The sequence below is a fragment of the Orcinus orca genome, chromosome 21 (assembly GCF_937001465.1).
Source record: "Orcinus orca chromosome 21, mOrcOrc1.1, whole genome shotgun sequence".
Lineage (NCBI taxonomy): Eukaryota > Metazoa > Chordata > Mammalia > Artiodactyla > Delphinidae > Orcinus > Orcinus orca.
The window spans coordinates 15,207,399-15,227,113 of NC_064579.1; the positions used below are offsets into that span (position 1 = coordinate 15,207,399).

General features: G+C 33.5%; 1 protein-coding gene across 1 annotated transcript in view; it reads right to left on the bottom strand.

Moving 5' to 3' along the window:
* The window catches only part of SGCZ (sarcoglycan zeta), a 331,450-nt gene that overhangs the window by 15,020 nt on the left and 296,715 nt on the right, over positions 1 to 19,715 (bottom strand). The window contains exon 5 of the mRNA XM_004277165.3: positions 8,396 to 8,468. Within this exon, the coding sequence (XP_004277213.2) occupies positions 8,396 to 8,468 (73 nt within the window). The remainder of the gene's footprint in view (positions 1 to 8,395; positions 8,469 to 19,715) is intronic.

A 19,715-nucleotide genomic window follows, 5' to 3' on the forward strand; every position in this document is an offset into this window, starting at 1 on the left:
TTTGCTAATCTTGATAAAATTAAAAGTAGTGCTCACTAAGAAATGATATAAGTTTTATTAAAAATAGCACTGTTTTATATAGCATCCATCACTCGGGTAAGTAATATACACTAGGAACTTTAATTATGGAGAGCGTGCAGATAGAGTATATAATAAAAATTTATTAGATCATTTGGAGGATTTCATAATTCTATTTTCAAAGGAACATGTTGTGGTATTCAAATATTTCTTATGAACATGAAAATTAAAGTAAGCTGCAAACTAGTTTTTACAAGCTTGACTGACTATTTAGCATAAGCAAATAAACTAAATTTTGGGCAGCAAAAATTTCATAGCAGGACTACAATGTATATGGACACCTAAAATCTTCAAATTAACACTACTGTGAATAGCATACGTTCAGTGTGAGCATTTACAGATGCATGTATTAACCTGAATCATCCAATATCAATATTCACAATTACATGTATACTTACATTTAAATATTACATTTACACACATTACCTACCTAGAACTGCCCATTTTCTCTAGGTCTATCACTTGGTGAATAAGGAAAAAACACATTTTTCACAAGCGGTGTGCAAATTTTGTTCTATATTTCCATCCAAACTGCAAGTGTTAAACTCCATGAATTCTGACAATAAGAAAGTAATATTTGCATTTAAGCACAATGTGGCACTTTTAAAAGGTTTTGAAATCAGGTAAGCATATGATCATGATATTAACTATCCAAAGAACATTATAGAAAAAGTAGATGTAGACACAAAACTTAAAATATATAAAATAAAAAGTAGACATCATGTTACCAGTTATCCCAATTTATCAAAAGGATTTGATGATGGTGTAATAATATATTTCATTGACTATTTTATAAATAATATTTTCCCAGGCTCTTACTAGAAGCTGGGTACTTCTAGAGGCTATATTATAAACTGCAGGATATAGAAAAAGTATTTCCTATATGTATTAAAAGTGTTGCTGCATACTATGAAGTAATGAAAGTTATTTCCAAGAAGCAGTCTGGGAAATTCAGCAAAAGTTACATCAGTCTAATGAAAGAATTAAACATAGGACTTTGAATAATAAGCTCATAGTTTCTACACGAGTTCTACTAGAAATTTTCAATCCAGTTAACCTCACTGGGGCTCAGTTACCTAATAAATAAAATTACAGCGCACCTTAAACATAAAATATTTTATTCATTGCAGAACATCATTAGATCTGTTCTTTATTAGTGTGTTAGCCATATATTTATAGTAATACACTAAAAGCTATTTTAAGGAAGGACAAGAAAATTTAAAAATAAAATTCCCTCTCTTAGTTTGGTCCTCCTCCCTCTGTCCCTAATGTGCAGTGTGCATCTCCATTAAACATGAACCAGAGCGCCTCAAAGGTGGGAATGCCTGCCTGCTCCACAGAAAGATCTTTTTTTTCCTTTCTTCTGACACTAGCTATGCAACTTCTTAAAAGAATAGCATTCTTTCCCAAATCTTAGGGGGTCATAATGACTTGCTGTTCCCTTTGTACGACGCTTATGCTTACCTGGACTGTGAATCTTCAGTGAACTTTATGTAAAATACCAGTATGCCATTTTGATGTTTGATCCTTTGTCTCAAAAATGTACATGACTGTGCTTTCCACTTCTGACAGGTGGAACAGTTCTCAGGGCTTCTGAGAGTCTGTCTCCTGGATTATAATCCTCAATTTGGCTTGAATAAAATTCCCTTTCATTAATTCTTATTAACTTGATTGTTAATTGAATTTTCGTCGACAAAGAGTAAAATGATACAACCACTTTGGAAAGCTCTGGAATTTTTATATAAAACTTAACATAGCCAGATACATCCCAAGCATCCTTCAATTATGAAAATGCATAGATAAAATACTGTATGTTCATATAATGGATCAACAATAAAGCAGAAGGAACTATTGATACAGACAACATCATGAATGGCTCTCAAAAACATTATGTGGAATGAAATAAATCCTACAAAGAAGTACATCTTGTATGATCAATTTATATTAGTACTAAGTCAGCCTAATCTAATACAGGGTGAAAAAAAATGAGAGTAGTTTGCTTCTGGTGGGTAGTGGTGGGGATTTACCAGGAAGGAAATGAGGGAACTTTCTTGAGTGATGATAATGCTTTATATCTTGAGAAGAATTTGGATTACACAGGTGCATGCATTTTTCAAAACCCAGCAAATATGCATTTAGGCTTTGTGAATGTCATTGCATAATTATTTTACAACAAAAGGAAAGAAACTGTAAATGATCTTGGATACTAATGATGTACATGCTGAAGTGATCAGGAAAAGTGTACAGATTTATACAATTTATGTTCAATGCATAAAAATTAAGATGTACTGGTGGATGGACAGTGGAAATGTATACATAATTTAAGACATATAGAAAAATGATACTAGGAGAATCTAGCTGGGGGTTATATAGGCGCTTTCTATAAGATACTCTCAACATGTAGTATGTTTGAGAATTTTCATAATACGATGTCGGGAAAGAAAGTGTGGTCACAGATTTTACAGGATTATCTTTGGTTTTTTTTGGTAAAATTTGTAGAACTGTATACTATGAAAATATAAATAGGAAAACTGTTAATTGATGCTAATATTTGACTGTTATTGACTGTATTACAATGCAATAAAGATATTAAAGACATACAGGGATACTCTAAAAATATGTAATTCCTGTTGTTAAATCACTGTATTAATATAAATGCTATATTATTCAAAGTCTGTATTTTACAATTATTTCCAGGAAAGGGATACCTAGAAAGGACATCTGATATTCTTTACTTTACCTGAAAATTCAAGAGTTTTGAGGTATTCCTGGAAAAAATAAGCTCATATTTATACTTCCATATCATGAAAATTCCAATATATCAAAAATAATAAATATATGTAATAAAATTCCAACAAGAATCTCAGTAGAGTCTCTTGAAACTTAAAACTTTATGTCAAAATATTTTGAGGGGAAAAATATGTGTGACAATAACCAGATTTGTTAAATGAAGATACAGTAGGAGATTTTCCTTTTAAAATTAGAACTTAATATAAAGGTATTTTAATTAAAAAATGATATCAAAATTAGAAATGGAAATTTGGTCAATGAAACACAATACAATCTAAAACAGATGGCAAGTATTTATGAGAAGTTAATATTTGACAAGTTGTAGCAATCATTTTGGGGTGGAAAATATGAGGTTATTTAATAAATGATGCTTAATAAATTGACTATCCATACAGAAGAAATAACATTAAATCCTTAACATGCTCTGTAAGAATAATTTCCAGTTTTATCTATTCAAAATATAAAAACTAATAAATTATAGACTGTAATTTTCAATAGAAAATTGGAAGAAAATTCAGAACATAATTTCCCATTTTATTTACTCAAAATATAAAACTAAGAAATGACCTAGTGTACAAAATAAACAACAAAATTAGAAGAAAAAACCCAGGAAATATCCAACTCTAGAAAAGGGAAACCTTTGAAACAAGACTGAAGCCTAGAAATCATAAAGAAAAATAATTTATATAGTTTACAATGCCAGTTTTTGGTTGGACTGGTTTTCTCCAGATACCCTCCACTTCTCAAATCAGCCTAGAATCCCTCTAGAATGTCCTGGGCTCAGATCCTGGAACTCGAATCAGACTAAACCTGGATTTTCTTCTAGAACCATCTACTAAGTAGACTTTTGGTAACAGAATATCAACAGTTAAATGATGCCCTGATTCTCTTCTCCATGGAAATTCTCAAGCTTCCACTGAGGGTTGACAACATATACTTAAACTATTTATTTTACTACAAAATACTTTCTAAAAGGCCTGTTGAAAAATGAAGTCCACATGTATTGGCAAAACTTGTGAATTTCTATGCAATTAGTCACTGGAATTAGTGAAGAACAATTGTGTTCATTTTTATAGCATTATAGTAATCACAGCAGTGCATTTCAGAGGAGTTTTTATAGTGGGTATCCAGGGATTATAGTAGAGAGAAGGATTAATGTTGAACTCGAGTCACTCTGCTGCCTATTTTTTCCAAGCAATTCAGTTTTGGTGTTTAGATACCGAAGCCATAACAAGATTTTGTTTTTAAGGTGTTACATAATTTTCAAATTTGAAAATGAGTGGCCTAGATTTCCAGAATTCTCAACATTCTGAGAAAATGATTTAGACTTCTCTTAAACTAAGTTGCACGATGCAATTACTAAATGGAAACTTAAGCAGAACTTGAGTATCATGTGCCTTGTTCTTGCTAAATATTTAATACAGTAACAGAGACAGAGTTGGCACTCGTTATTTGCCATTTCAAGGATGAAATAAATGGAGAATTGCACAGAAAAGTGTTTTTAGAAAAAAAAATCCAATGCAAACTGTGACCTGAACATATATTCTTATACTATCTTACCACTTTTACTGTCTTATCACTTAGGGCTACCCTGAGCTTTTTTCAGCTGCAAATCACACTGTTTTTGTTTCCACCATTTGTATTGTTTCCTGCCCACTTGCACACCCCTTATGGTCTCTTCCTGAAAATTAGATCAAAAAATCCCTAGGTCAATTTTTGCTCCCTGTTCCCATGACTGGAAGGGTAGGCAAGCTTCTCATTACCCACATTTGCTACAAACTCTAATATACAAACACATACATAGAATGAAAGAACAAAAGGAAGGAAGGAGGAAAGAAAGGGAAGGAAGAGGGAAAAGGGGAGAGAAGGAGAGGTTTGGGGAAGGGAAGTGGGGAGGAGAAAAATACTACTTTATTACCATTTTTTTCTCATAGGTGGAAAAATACCAGTGAAGTATATTACCCCTTTATTGACAAATTGTCTCAGGGAAAATCCTTACCATTTAATAAACGGTGGCTTTTCCTTGAACACGGGAACTATGTAAATCAAAGCTATGTGTTTCCAGAGATTAATTTGGAGCCTGCAAACCTCACATTTCAGTTTTAAATTATATGCATACAAGAATGGAAATGATACCAATTATATCATTAAATAGTAACTCATTTTACTAAACCAAAGTCTAAATTCTTGCCTTATTCTTGGAGCAGTTAATAAAACTCAGATCCAAACAATCCTTGGACAATGGGCATTACATTATAGATTTTATCACTTCCCACCAAAGAGGGCAGAAATCCTATTGAGCTATAATAATTTAGCTACATATTAGTTTAAGAAAAAATAAAAAGAACATTTATACTTGGACTATTTCAGGCAAAGTGCTATGATGTCCTTACTATTTGTTGTTTAGCCTTTTAACAAATAAGTCCCTGCCGAAAAACAATATCACCTTATATTAAAAAAAATTAAAGAAAATCTACACCTGTATTGTTAAAATGCACATGAAGACTACTAGCACAGACCTTGGCACATAGCAAGCATTCATCAAACAGCCGTTGAGTAAATAAATTATAGCAATCTACTACATTTCCACACCAAAATATTACCTAAACTCTACAGTAAACTTTTTGAAATGTTTCTTTCTAAAGTCTTTTATTCTTGACAAAAGCAAAATCAAAGACAACATGGCTTCTTACTCCCTAAATTACATTTTATTTACTTGGTCAACTGCTGTCACCTTGTTGATTAGACTTAGGTGTCAACTAAGGGTACTTCTTATTGCCCTGAAAGGAAAATTGTCAGCAAGACTCGTAAGGCTCTCCTCAGACACTGCTTTTAATCTTCAGTACACAAATGAATAATCGAATAACCTCGTCATTACTGTGCTTTGCTTCTGTTTCTATTTTGGAATTTAGATCAGTACCACTCATCTTGGGGGCTGCCAATCTGCTTTTAGTACTAGCAGCTAAGCCTCGCTTAGGTCAATGTTTAAATAATTTATGAATAATTAGAAAATAAAAACTGGAGACATGATATACTAATTATAATTTAATTCACATTCATACTTATGAATGTTGAGACATGTCAGTAAAGTAATTAAAATAGCAGTTGGTTCTTATCCTTTTTTGGCAATAGGCTTTTCATAATGAAAATCTGTGAAACGAGTACATAATTACTAAAACGTTAGAAGTAAAAAAAAGTTTCTTTTAGAACTTAGTAATTACAATTTTTTTATTGAATGAAACTCTGGTATCTATGTTAAAACACAGCTCAAAAACAGTTGGAATCAACGTTAGTCACATGTCTTAGTAATACAAAAACAAATGATAACACATTCCTTATATACAGGCATTTAGCATCCTCATTATTCAGTTTTACTAAGTTTCAGTAATTCATGTTAACCAATTATAATAACACTATTATGTGTGAGATAGAGTGGCTGGCTGTTATTGAACTAAAGGTAAGCAAGGAAGACGTAGATCCCATTCTAGTGGCAACACAACCTTGTTAAGTAAAGAAGGAAAAGATAATTTATACAAAAATGTAGAGGTCCTAAATGAGAATAGTCATAAATCAAGACTATAACACACTATGAGACACTGTTTTCACATATTCTTCAACCCTCCTAAATCCTTGGGGTTTCAGCATAAAGTAAATAATTATTATATTTGTCTTATTAAAAAATGCCTGATCGCATGAAGAGGGGCACCTTCTCCTGTTATTCTTAACTAGCTTGTTTGAATCTGGGCTACTCAACTAGTGAAAAACTGAGTTTTTTAAAGGAATTTTATCAATGAACTATAAAGGTCTGCAATATTTACTGTTGTAAAAGTATGACTTTTTAAAAATAAATTTATTTATTTTTGGCTGCGTTGGTTCTTTGTTGCCGCGTGCGGGCTTTCTCTAGTTGTGGCGAGCAGGGGTTACTCCTCCTTGGGGTGTGCGGGCTTCTCATTGCAGTGGCTTCTCTTGTTGAGGAGCACAGGCTCTAGGCGTGCAGGCTTCAGTAGTTGTGGCACGTGGGCTCAGTAGTTGTGGCTCGCGAGCTCTAGAGCACAGGCTCAGTAGTTGTGGCGCACAGGCTTAGCTGCTCCGTGGCATGTGGGATCTTCCTGGACCAGGGCTCGAACCTGTGTCCCCTGCATTGGCAGGCAGATTCTTAACCACCGCACCACCAGGGAAGTCCAAAGTATGACTTTTTTTTTAATTAGCATTTTTCAACTTTATTTTTCTATTTTTATTTGAGCATTTTTTCCACTCATCCAAGTAGGAAGGGCTGAGCCTGCTCTTTATGAAATAAAATGGGTATTTTGCGTAATATTTTATTGTGTTTCAAGACAAAGACTCTATCTGTCAGGTTAATAATTTAATTCAGCTTTAAAAATGATTTTAAATATGTAATTTAGTTTTTTATATCAATATGGGTTGTCTTTTTTCATATCATAGCAAATGGACATATATACACTACCAAATGTAAAACCGATAGCTAGTGGGAAGCAGCCACATAGCACAGGGCGATCACCCTGGTGCTTTGTGACCACCTAGAGGGGCGGGATAGGGAGGCTGGGAGGGAGGGAGATGCAACAGGGAAGAAATATGGGGATGTATGTATATGTATAGCTGATTCACTTTGCTATATAACAGAAACTAACACACCATTGTAAAGCAATTATACTCCAATAAAGATGTTAAAAAAAAGATACCTATTTGAAATTAGAGGAAACATCTTTTTTATTGGCATATAACATTGTATTGGTTTAAGGTATACAACATAATGATTTTGATAAATGTATATATCACAAAATGATTACCACAAGTTATTATAATAGGCATAATTTTATATAAAATATATAAAGTATATATTAAATATATATTTACTGAATTAAGAACGATAGATAAGTTAATAGATTTTAGTATTTCAACTTTTATCAGTGATTGCCATGATTATGGGAGAATAATCATAAGGGGAGAATACCTTATAATGCTGTCCTCTCAAACTGACAGATGGAGCTTATTCCACTGGAAATATTAAATTGAGGAGCATATCACAGGGCAATTAAGTTCTGCCTTTTACTGATCACTGTTTACATTTGTTTCTGATTTCCCTCTTACTTAAGCCTCCCTGACTATTTACAGCTTTCTCTCACTCTCTGCCTCCCCTTTCTTTATGCCTATGCGTGCCATATATTTCATTATCTATATCAGATTTTCTGAAATCCCTATTTTTATTAGTCCTCCCCTCAACATCCTCTATAACTGCCTTTTCTTTTCTTTTTCTACACTCCTCCTGTCCGATATGTTTATTTTATATCCATTGTATGTTTGTAAAGGAAAAATATACAGAAGGACAGAATAATAACTCACATTTTCTTACCCTCAATGAAATATCCAATTACCTATTTACCATGTAGGCAGGGAATGTCAATTCTTTATACAGTTACGTAGCATATTTTCTGCTTTAGTTCTTTATATATCAAGGACCATCATCAGTGGTGGAAACAATGACACAGGTATAAATGTCAGGACTTACCTGAGGTCTTGGGAAGGTTCTGCTCTGATGTGAGGTGTTTCAACAGAGTGCCCGAACACTGCTCCTTCAGTGCCTGAGGATAACGTGAATCCAGGAGTCAGTATAAGCAAGTGTACAGACACACTGGTTTTCATTACTACTGTTATGCACCAAATATTCTTCTAAAAATGGGACAACTGAAAATAGAAGTACAGAAAATAAAAGAGAAAAACTGGAAAAGGAGTTTAAGGTAGTGAAGGGCCAAGGAGGGTAAATCTAAGTTTCACCATGTTGACCCTTTTTAAAATGATCTTATTTATAAAAGTTCAGACTGAGTGAGAATTTTCACCTTCTGATCATAGAGCAAGATCCATTTCCTTCCCTTTTCTTTATTTCCAGGTAAGTGAATTTGAGGGATGTATAGGTCACAATATTCAGTTCTTTCTACAAGCAGCAAAGCTTGAATGAAAATGTGGAGAGTGAGCTCTGATGTAGTATAGTATTAATTGTTTCAAGACATAGGTCCATAGGGCATTTAGCAATTTGCCCACAAGCAGCACTAGCCTTTAGTTAGAGTGATCATCGAACTACAGAGAACAGGGCACCTTACTTTGACCTTTCTGGAATTAAGGCTCAATCTAAAACCATGAATGGCTTGAGTTCATTAGAGTGGACTTCACCTGGGATCATAGTTATCTGAAGAGGTCACATGCTCAGGTAGTTGAATGATACTCTATCTAAACTTCCATTTATTGACTCCATTTGATTTTCCAGGTTGACAGAGCTTTTTTCTAATTTAACTGAGCAAATAAAATGATTTTCCTTTCCAAAAATCAAATGCAAAAACACTCGTTAAAGATGAAAAAACAGCCTTCTTTTTTTTTTCTTTTGTAATTTTACATAAATGAGATCATTCCCTTCAGAATAAACTTTATTTTCTTTTGGTTTAATCATCTTCAAACATCTCGGTGTAAGAATGTCATGGCTGCTCCATCAATGGCCCCAACAGTAGCTCAACAATACAATGCAAGTAAAAAATACGAATTTTACACCTACAAAGTGAAGCTTCTTCTACTTATCATGAAGAACAATATTAAATATATTGATTCAATAAGCAATGAAAAAATTGCCACTAGGAAATTAGAGCTAACATTTAAATTCCTTAAAAGTAAGTGTATATGTAGGGAAATATGCTAGAATCACCAGAGGACTCCTCTACAGTAAACAGCAATGCAGATTTGGTCTTGAATCACAGAGGAAGAGGTTTTTTTCAGTCTGTAACATCTATATTATGGTTCTAAGGGTAAGTGTACAAGGTTCTGCTCCAGTAAATTCCTTAGATTGCGGATTTCAGTTTATAAGCTAAAAGCTATCCACATTTGTTGACCTCTTATTGGATTTTATTAGTTGCTGGTGGTTTTTTTGTTTGTTTTGTTTTTTCCTAGAGAGGATATGTAAGGCATATACTGTTTATTTATTTAACTGTTTTCACAAATTATTTCTTTAAGGAGTTTCCTCTTTTGGTATTTTTTAAAATATTTTATTTCTGTGAGTGGACAATTTTTAGAAATAGGTCTTTGAAAGTAAAGTAACAGTTTTAGATAAAACACTGATTTTGTGACTGTGGAGGGGCTGGCATTTGAAACAACATTCTAAGGCACAAATTTCTAAGTCTCAAGGACAGACCCCTTTGGCATTTTAAAATAAGATATAATTTCCAAGTGAGATAGCTATCCATAGGCAAAGTTCACAAGTTAATTTCTACTATTTTATAATTTTGAAAACTTCCCAGACAAGATGGCAGAAATATAATTAAAGAACAGTAGCAATATTTATTTTAAAACACAGAATGGCACATATAGTATAATAACTTAGTACAGAATATATCAATGAAAGTGAAAGTAGAATGTTATCAAAAGTTTAATTTTACAATGAGGATGAAAGACTGATAAAGGTGTTGATTCTAAGTATCAATATAGAAAACTATTGATGATTAAAAAAAAGATACTTGAAGAAATAAATGTATAATCATACCACCTAAGGGGCTACATTGAAAACTGCATAAAATATCATAAATAATTAACTAACTATAGACTTCCAGATAATGAGAAAATTAATCTCATCCTCTCACTTTTTGTTCTAAAATGAGCCAAAAGGGCAACAATTAATAAGCAACAATGATAATCTTAAAAGGAAATCAGTGAGGAAAAATAAAAGCCATCTGAGCCAGAAACAAACTCTCACAGCATAAAAAATCAAAAAATATATATTTCCCGTGAACGGGAAAATTTTACAAACATCAGACTATTGGTAGGGTTGCCAGACTTAGCAATGAAAAATATTGGACACAATTAATTTTGAAGTTCAGTTAAACATAAAATCATATTTTAGTATAAGTATGCAATACTTGCAGAGGATATACTTATACTAAAAATCATTTGTTGTTTGTCTGAAATTCAAAATTAACTGGGCATCATATATTTTACCTGATAAATCTAACCCTTAGTCAACATTTATTTGGAACAAAAAGATCTGCTTTATCCTCACTTCAGGAAAAAAAAAATGTATTATGAATTCTCACATCTTAAGTTATAGAAACCATGGAAACCAAAAAGGAAAAGGGACAGAAAAAGGAGAAAAAAGAACATAACATAGACATTTATTAATATGTATATTTAAACTTGTTGACTAAATAAATATTTATTGTTTATTGCTTTTGAAAAGGACTGTTCAAAAGGGCACAATGTCAGTTTTGCTTGATTGTATAGATGCTAAAGGATATTTCAGATAATTTAAAGTGATGACAATGTTATAAGATACAGAGAAACATAGACTGTTAACTCTTGTCATCATCAGGAAAAATGATGCAGGCAAACCTCATGGTCAAAAAATACTGGATCTCATTCATAGGATAATTTCTAGCCTTTAAACAAAAGAATAAGAATGGCATATTTTTTGTTAGAAAGAAGAAAGAGTATATATGAATTGTGGTCCTACTTTATACTTAAAAACAGTTTTAGCCATACGCTAGGATGCTACTCTTTACAAATTCCTAACATAAAATAATCTCACCCAATTAAAAACATCATTAAAAATAAATTTATGTATCCCTACTAGTATGGCTATCTATACTCTAAGTGCTATACTCTAAGCTACTCATTATCAACCCATTGGCCTCCATATATCCTTTGGGAAGGCATTTGCTTCAGAAGGCAGGACAAGAAAAGGAAACCAAAAATTCCTGGTATTCCCAGGTCCTCAACTTCATAGTAACTGAAAAGAAAATTCTGTGAAATATAGCATCTCTCCAGCCACCAGCTTCATGAATTCTACTGTGGTTAATTTCAGATACTATTTTATGGGGTTATTGGGTTTGTGTAGAAGAACCTGTGATCAGTAATATATATACAAGCAAGGCAAAAATACCTCTATGCTTTGAAATATTAGTTTTATATAAATTATCTAATTTTTTCTCACCAACATTTTTAATATATGTAGATAATAGATTGTTTACACTTGAAAAATGAGGATGCTCTACTCAGAGAAAGTAAATACCTTATCGATGAGGCTAGAATCTTGGAGTTCAGGTTTTCTTATGGATACACTATGAACTTTGAAATTAGCCATTTTGGGAAGCAATGCCAGCTGCTTCATTCCATCTAAGTGACCTTGAGCAAGTTATTTAATCTCTCCAAACTTCAATTTCCATTGATACAAATACGTATAGTAATGCCAACCTTGCAGTTTGGGTTAGGTTTTAATTAAATAGGATATTTGGTTCACTGTAAGAATTCAGTATTTCTTAATTCCCTCTCTCTATCAATTTCCTTTATGAAAGTCAGCCACAGAAGATGTACACGTTGTATCTGTAGAGTTAATGTCCCAGCATGGGTCTACTCATTAATATGTGAAATCTCTATTCCCAAAATGTCATAGCTTCAAGTAACATAGTCTCATGCTGAATTTTGAAATCTTAAGTTTAGACACTGAAAAGATATTCTTGAATGTTAAATATTAAATGCATTTTATTAATCAAAACTCTCTTCACTAAATCAAGGAATTTTCTAATGCAGCCGCATAGGTACCAGATAAGATCAATCAATGCTCAAATAAGCTCTGAGAACGAAGTTTCTTCTAAAAAAAATGTCCAGCATTATCTTACTTTTAATTGACTTCATCATAATATTTAAAAAATTGAGGAAACATGAAAACAAAAATGCATAGTAGAGCCTTTAATAACTGAAGTGGATGGATGATGATTTTTTTCATGTTTTACACTTACTAGTTCTTTGTGCAGGATATAATAGAAATGATATCATTTGAATAATTGTAGTAGGTAAAACAGTCATTAACTCTACCAGGGTTTTAGTTTCCATTCAAAAATCAAAGGAGAAGTTAAAGAAAGAGTAGTACAGGGCATCATTCCTTAGAATATTTCTCTTCTCAAAGTGAAATTTTAGTCATGAATTGGTAAGAATTCCAACCTAAAAGCTTAAGGTAGAGGAATCTGAGTAATGTCAACCATACCACCTCTCTTATCTAATCCATGGAATTGTTAGGAGACTTAAATAATCAAAAAATTAATTAACAGTAGGCAGCATTTTAAATTGCTATACTGGAATAGGGCTGAAGTCTAGGGTGAATTCATGTAGATTTCAGGGACAAAAATATTCCTGTTTATTCATTATCTTCAAGTTTGATCCTGTGCTATTAAATGCATATAAATTACTTGGTTAATTAAACTGAAAGACACTTTACAATATTTTCTTTTTAATTATTATTCTATTTGAGATCAGGAGCCTTTTTCACTCCTGTAGCTCCACTTCCTAGCACTTTATCTAGTATAATAGAGACATTCATTAGTATGTCTCTCTGAAGTTGTTGAATAAATAAATGTTTTCTTTGGTCTGGAAGTAAGATGAAGAACACAGCAGCAGGAAGCTGCCTAGAAGGAGAGCAGTCCTCACTAGGGCCCCCATATGCTGCTCGAAAGGCTTCAACGGAGGAGGCTAAGGTCTGGCACAGAGTGCTTGCTGTTCTGGAAAACCAGAAAGAAAAATAAAAAAAGAGAAAAGCCAGGTGGATTGGGAACAAAGGAATGAAGAAAGACTGGGGCACTCTGTGGGAAAAGAAGCTAAAGAGGAGTAGAAACAATGTTGAGTTAAATTCTATTGTTATTTGTCTTGATGTTTGCCAATGAGATCTCCTAGTGCTTTCAGTTTTTCAAGAAAATCTACAATGATCTTTGTATTTTTTTGAGGTTTTGCTTTGGAGAGGGACAAAGAAGGGAATGAATGTCACACCCAGCTCTATACGGGACAGAAGAAATAATAGGAGGCATGAGGCAAAGGATGTTAAGAGAGCATGCAAAAGCTTTGAAGTTTCATTAGGTCCCATTTGTTTATTTTTGTTTTTATTTCCATTACTCTAGGAGGTGGGTCAGAAAGGATCTTGCTGTGATTTATGTCATAGAGTGTTCTGCCTATGTTTTCCTCTAAGAGTTTGATAGTTTCTGGCCTTATATTTAGGTCTTTAATCCATTTTGAGCTTATTTTTGTGTATGGTGTTAGGGAGTGATCTAATCTCATACTTTTACATGTACCTGTCCAGTTTTCCCAGCACCACTTATTGAAGAGGCTGTCCTTTCTCCACTGTACATTCCTGCCACCTTTATCAAAGATAAGGTGTCCATATGTGCATGGGTTTATCTCTGGGCTTTCTATCCTGTTCCATTGATCTATCTTTCTGTTTTTGTGCCAGTACCATACCGTCTTGATAACTGTAGCTTTGTAGTATAGTCTGAAGTCAGGGAGCCTGATTCCTCCAGTTCCTTTTTTCGTTCTCAAGATTGCTTTGGCTATTCGGGGTCTTTTGTGTTTCCATACAAATTGCAAAATTTTTTGTTCTAGTTCTGTGAAAAATGCCAGTGGTAGTTTGATAGGGATTGCATTGAATCTATAGATTGCTTTGGGTAGTAGAGTCATTTTCACAATGTTGATTCTTCCAATCCAAGAACATGGTATGTCTCTCCATCTATTTGTATCATCTTTAATTTCTTTCATCAGTGTCTTATAATTTTCTGCATACAGGTCTTTTGTCTCCTTAGGTAGGTTTATTCCTAGATATTTTATTCTTTTTGTTGCAATGGTAAATGGGAGTGTTTTCTTGATTTCACTTTCAGATTTTTCATCATTAGTATATAGGAATGCCAGAGATTTCTGTGCATTAATTTTGCAGCTCTATTTACAATAGCCCAGAGATGGAAACAACCTAAGTGCCCATCATCGGATGAATGGATAAAGAAGATGTGGCACATATATACAATGGAATATTACTCAGCCATAAAAAGAAACGAAATGGAGCTATTTGTAATGAGGTGGATAGACCTAGAGTCTGTCATACAGAGTGAAGTAAGTCAGAAAGAAAAAGACAAATACCGTATGCTAACACATATATATGGAATTTAAGAAAAAAAAAATGTCATGAAGAACCTAGGGGTAAGGCAGGAATAAAGACGCAGACCTCCTAGAGAACGGACTTGAGGTTATGGGGAGGGGGAAGGGTGAGCTGTGACAGGGCGAGAGAGAGTCATGGACATATACACACTAACAAACGTAGTAAGGTAGATAGCTAGTTGGAAGCAGCCGCATGGCACAGGGATATTGGCTTGGTGCTTTGTGACAGCCTGGAGGGGTGGGATAGGGAGGGTGGGAGGGAGGGAGACGCAAGAGGGAAGAGATATGGGAACATATGTATATGTATAACTGATTCACTTTGTTATAAAGCAGAAACTAACACACCATTGTAAAGCAATTATACCCCAATAAAGATGTTAAAAAAAAAAAAAAAAAAGAGAGAGCATGAGTATCTGTCTGCCTGCCCTCTTCCCCTGACAATTAATGGGAACTTAGGCAGCATTTTAAATTCCTGCACTAGAATAGGGATGAGGTTCAGGGTAAGTTCATTTAGATCTTAAGGGCCAGAAGGATTCTTATTTATTCATTATCTTCAAATTTAAACTTACGCTACTGAATATTTCAAATTCTTTGGAAGTCTTCACACTTTGCTTTCTTTTTTCTTTATTTGAATCTCTTTCCCCCCAGATCTAAATTGGTAGAGTAAAAGATTGGACAGGGAACAGTTTCATTTTATTCCCAAATCTGCCTCTAATTCATTCTTTGATCTTTGACAAGTATTTAAAGCCGCCCCTCCATTGCTATTTGTAAAATTAAGCTCTAAATAACATGATCTCTAAGGTGCCTTCAATTTCTAACTGTCACAAGTTACATAATTTTTTCTGACATGTCGAAACCTGTATACCTCTTCTCATTTCTCCTTAAATACAAGTGGAAATAAGTTTGCCCCTGCAGATCGACAGAAAAATTATTTGGGGGAAGGGATGGAATAATCATATTGGAAAAAGTAAATTATTAACTATCATATCTTTTACTCCGTTAAAATGAGTTCCTTTGAATCCTGAAAGCATCATTACCCTTTAAAAGGAGAAATGTCAACCCATTTCAACATACATCTCTTACTTGTGTTATTTTAAGAGTCTAAATGGTGTTCCCACTTCTAGCTAACTGCACAAAATACCACCTATACATTGCTATATTAATCTTACCAAACCTCTTGAGATCTCACCTGTACAAAAACCTGTAATTATTTTCTTGTATAATGCTTTTGCCCACCATTCAAGACTTCTGCTTGAATGCAAAATCCATTCATTCAGACTTATTTTCCTCTACTCATCTATAAATCTATTTACTAATTTTCCCACCTGTTAAGGTAAATACAATCTGTTCATTCTCTGACTATATTTGGGGTTTACTACCTATAGCACTCATTGAGAAGCTATCATATCTGTTCTGAAATTTTACATGCTAAATTATATATTACTCCCCATCTAGGCTAAAAAAATATATATATATATCAAAGACGTTCCTTATATTCCATTGTATTCTTGTGAGTAACATAGTATCTTACATATGTGAGGTAATTAATAAATATTGGTAAGGATCAATATTTCAAGGACTTTCTTCTTGAAAGCTTTTCCCCCTGTTTTTAACCCTCCTAGGTTGATTAATGGTACAATCATGCCCTAAAAACTCAAGTCAGAAATGGGGAAATATACTGAGATGCCCCTTCTTGTTCAACTTCCCTATTAGTTTACTTCTTTTTACCACTTCAGTATCACTTATATTTTCTCCCAGTTATTCCTCGATACCACAGCCAACTAATGTTCTGAAATTCAAAGCTGACTGTGTAATTCTCACTTAAAATGCTTCTGGAATCCAAAAGTCTGTGGAAGTCAAACCCAAATTCCTTAGTAGGACTTACCTGTTAGCAGTTTTCTGCATTTTATACTCCAGTGACAATAAAACTTTTGCATATTTTGAAATGTTTATAAACTGTTAAGAGTACCACTTCTGGGGCTTCCCTGGTGGCGCAGTGGTTGAGACTCTGCCTGCCAATGCAGGGGACCCGGGTTCGTGCCCCGGTCTGGGAGGATCCCACATGCCGCGGAGCGGCTGGGCCCGTGAACCATGGCCGCTGAGCCTGCGCATCCGAAGCCTGTGCTCCGCAACGGGAGAGGCCACAGCAGTGAGAGGCCCGCGTAACGCAAAAAAAAAAAAAAAAAAAAAAAAAAAGAGTACCACTTCTTCCCGACATACCTCTCTTGCCCCTTTAATGGTCATCTCTACTCATTTTCAGGATCTGATTCTAAATGATTTTCTCTGTGAACCATTTTCTGTGTCCTTCCTGCTTTTCCTCTTTCTGCTCAGTTTCCCCAGCTCCTTGTGAAAATTACTATACACAGCAGTTATACTGCTTTGCAATTCACGTTAAACTTCTACCCAGTAATTTATGAGTTCCTTGAACTCAAGGACTTTGTCTTAATAAATTTTGTATGCTTAGTACTGATCTTGAATTCTGATATACAGTTAAGGATCAGTAAATGAAAGAATGGGAATGAAAAAATTAATAAAAGCGTGAATAAATTAAAAATTATTCTGCAGTATTTTATGATTGATATGTAAAACTTGCTAAGTTTCTGTTTCCCAGTATATTTCTTCATTTAATACTTCAAAACAAATCAGGTTATTAATATCCTGAGGTGATGATCTGAATTTATTAAAACTGTTATTATGAGCCTATTCAATGTTCATTTTTCTATTAAAACAGGGAAACGGTACTGTTAAATTGTCTCTCTGAAACAGAAACAAACCCCTACCATGTTGTTCATTTGAAAGCAGAGGATAAGCTGCCAATATTTCTGAAAATAAATTATTTCAAAATCTGTTTTTACTTTTCAGTCAGCAGTTTTCATAATTTAAAAAATACCTCAAGGCATTTACTCTCAGATGCCAAATCATGTCCTCTTTTCAACTTTTAATGTTTTCAGAAGATAAAAAGAGATCATGGAAAAGATACTTAGATGATCAGATTGACAATACATTAGAATAAACCTATTTTCCTCAAGATGAAATATATTCAAAAATGAAATGTTTTATCACTAATAAAGAAAATTAAACTTAAATATATCAAGATATGAAATTACACAGAGACCCTTCTTGCTCATATTTTCTAACCTTCAAGTAGCTTGTATTTTTCTAGCATTTATCTCTGATGTCTTGGGGGGAAAAAGCTCTTCTTTTGTTAATTCCTTCTATTCCTTTTAATGAAGCAAAAAATAACTGAAATTTAAAAGTGTGTGGAGAAAACAAAAAAGAAAAAAAATGTTCAAATTGAATGATACTTGATGGAAACTACATCTAGGAAAAAGATATAGAAATAATCCCTCTTTCAAATTTCCACCTTCGGAAAAGAATATCAGAAGCTCAAGCAGAGCTTTCATCATTCACTTTTAGGATATATATTTTCAGAAAATAATAAGTAATTCCAAGGTCTATAATTACTACGGTTGTCATTTTGCCCTTTACCTTAATAACCACTAAAGGAATAAGAAGCAATACACACCTGAGACATTTAAAAAATCTTAAATGAACAAGTGTTACCAACAGCATATCTTTAGCAAACACAATCATAAGATTCTTTTGTTATGGATTTATCAAAAGGCAGCTACATTTGAATTGACTGATCACTCCATTGTGCACATTCTAACAGAAACTGAAACATAAAAATGTGAAATAACTTGAAAACAAATGAACTACCTATATTTTTTATTTTGCAAAATATTTCATAAAAAATCAGTTCATGATGTGATTTGGAAAATTAATAAAACAAGATCTCTACGTGAATTACCTTTTTACTACATTTAAGTTATCTTTGCAAGCTTTGAGACACTTAATCTAGTAGTATATTTTGTTTTGAGGTTTGGACATTTTACCTAAATACAGATAGCATAGCTAGTGCTAGTTTTGCTTCTTTGAGGTCACATTCATTTTTATGCAGCAATATTTTCTGTATAGCCCTTTCCTTTACAAACTTTATCATTACTTAATCCACATGCAATTTAAGCTTTTCTGATCCCTGTGGAAATTATTTATCTAAAAATGTACTGTTAGTTGTACCATAAACTCAGGTTCTTTGGGAAAATAAAGGAATACCTTAATCTTGCCTTTTTGTCTTATTTTATTCTTTAGATTCTTCACCCCTATTTAAACTAGTTTCTGGAGAAAAGTAAGATGGGCTTTCTACTGCTGTTGGTCATAGGCAGGAAGACTGTGTTTCCAACTGGCACACCACGCTGATCATTTCAAGTGGAATGCACAAGGACAGGTACTACCCCTGATACTTCTGATACATTGCCACTAAAGCACATTATATGGAAAATAGAAATCCATAGAAATTTATCCAAAAGTGGTGGTACCCAACTGTCTGTAGTGGCTTCAGATACTACATGTGTTTATGGATTTACAGGCATACCCTGGAGATACTGCGGGTTCGGTTCCAAACCATGGCAAGAAAGCAAATAAATGCAATAAAGCAAGTTACACAAATGTTTTGGTTTCCCAGAGCATATAAAAGTTATGTTTTTACCATACTGCAGTCTGTTAAGTGTGCAATACCATTACATCTAAAAAAACAATGTACATACCTTAATTTAAAATATTTTATTGCTAAATAAATGCCAACCATCAACTGAGCCTTCAGTCAGTCATAATTTTTTTTGCTGGTGAAGGATTTAAAATATTGCAAGAATTACCAAAATGTGACACAAAGATATGAACTGAGCAAATGCTGTTGGAAAAATGGTGCCCATAGATTTGCTTAATACAGGATAGTCACACACCTTCAGTTTGTAAAAAACACAGTATCTGCAAAGTGCAATAAAGCAAAGAGAAATAAAATGAGCTATGCCTGTATCTGAAACTTT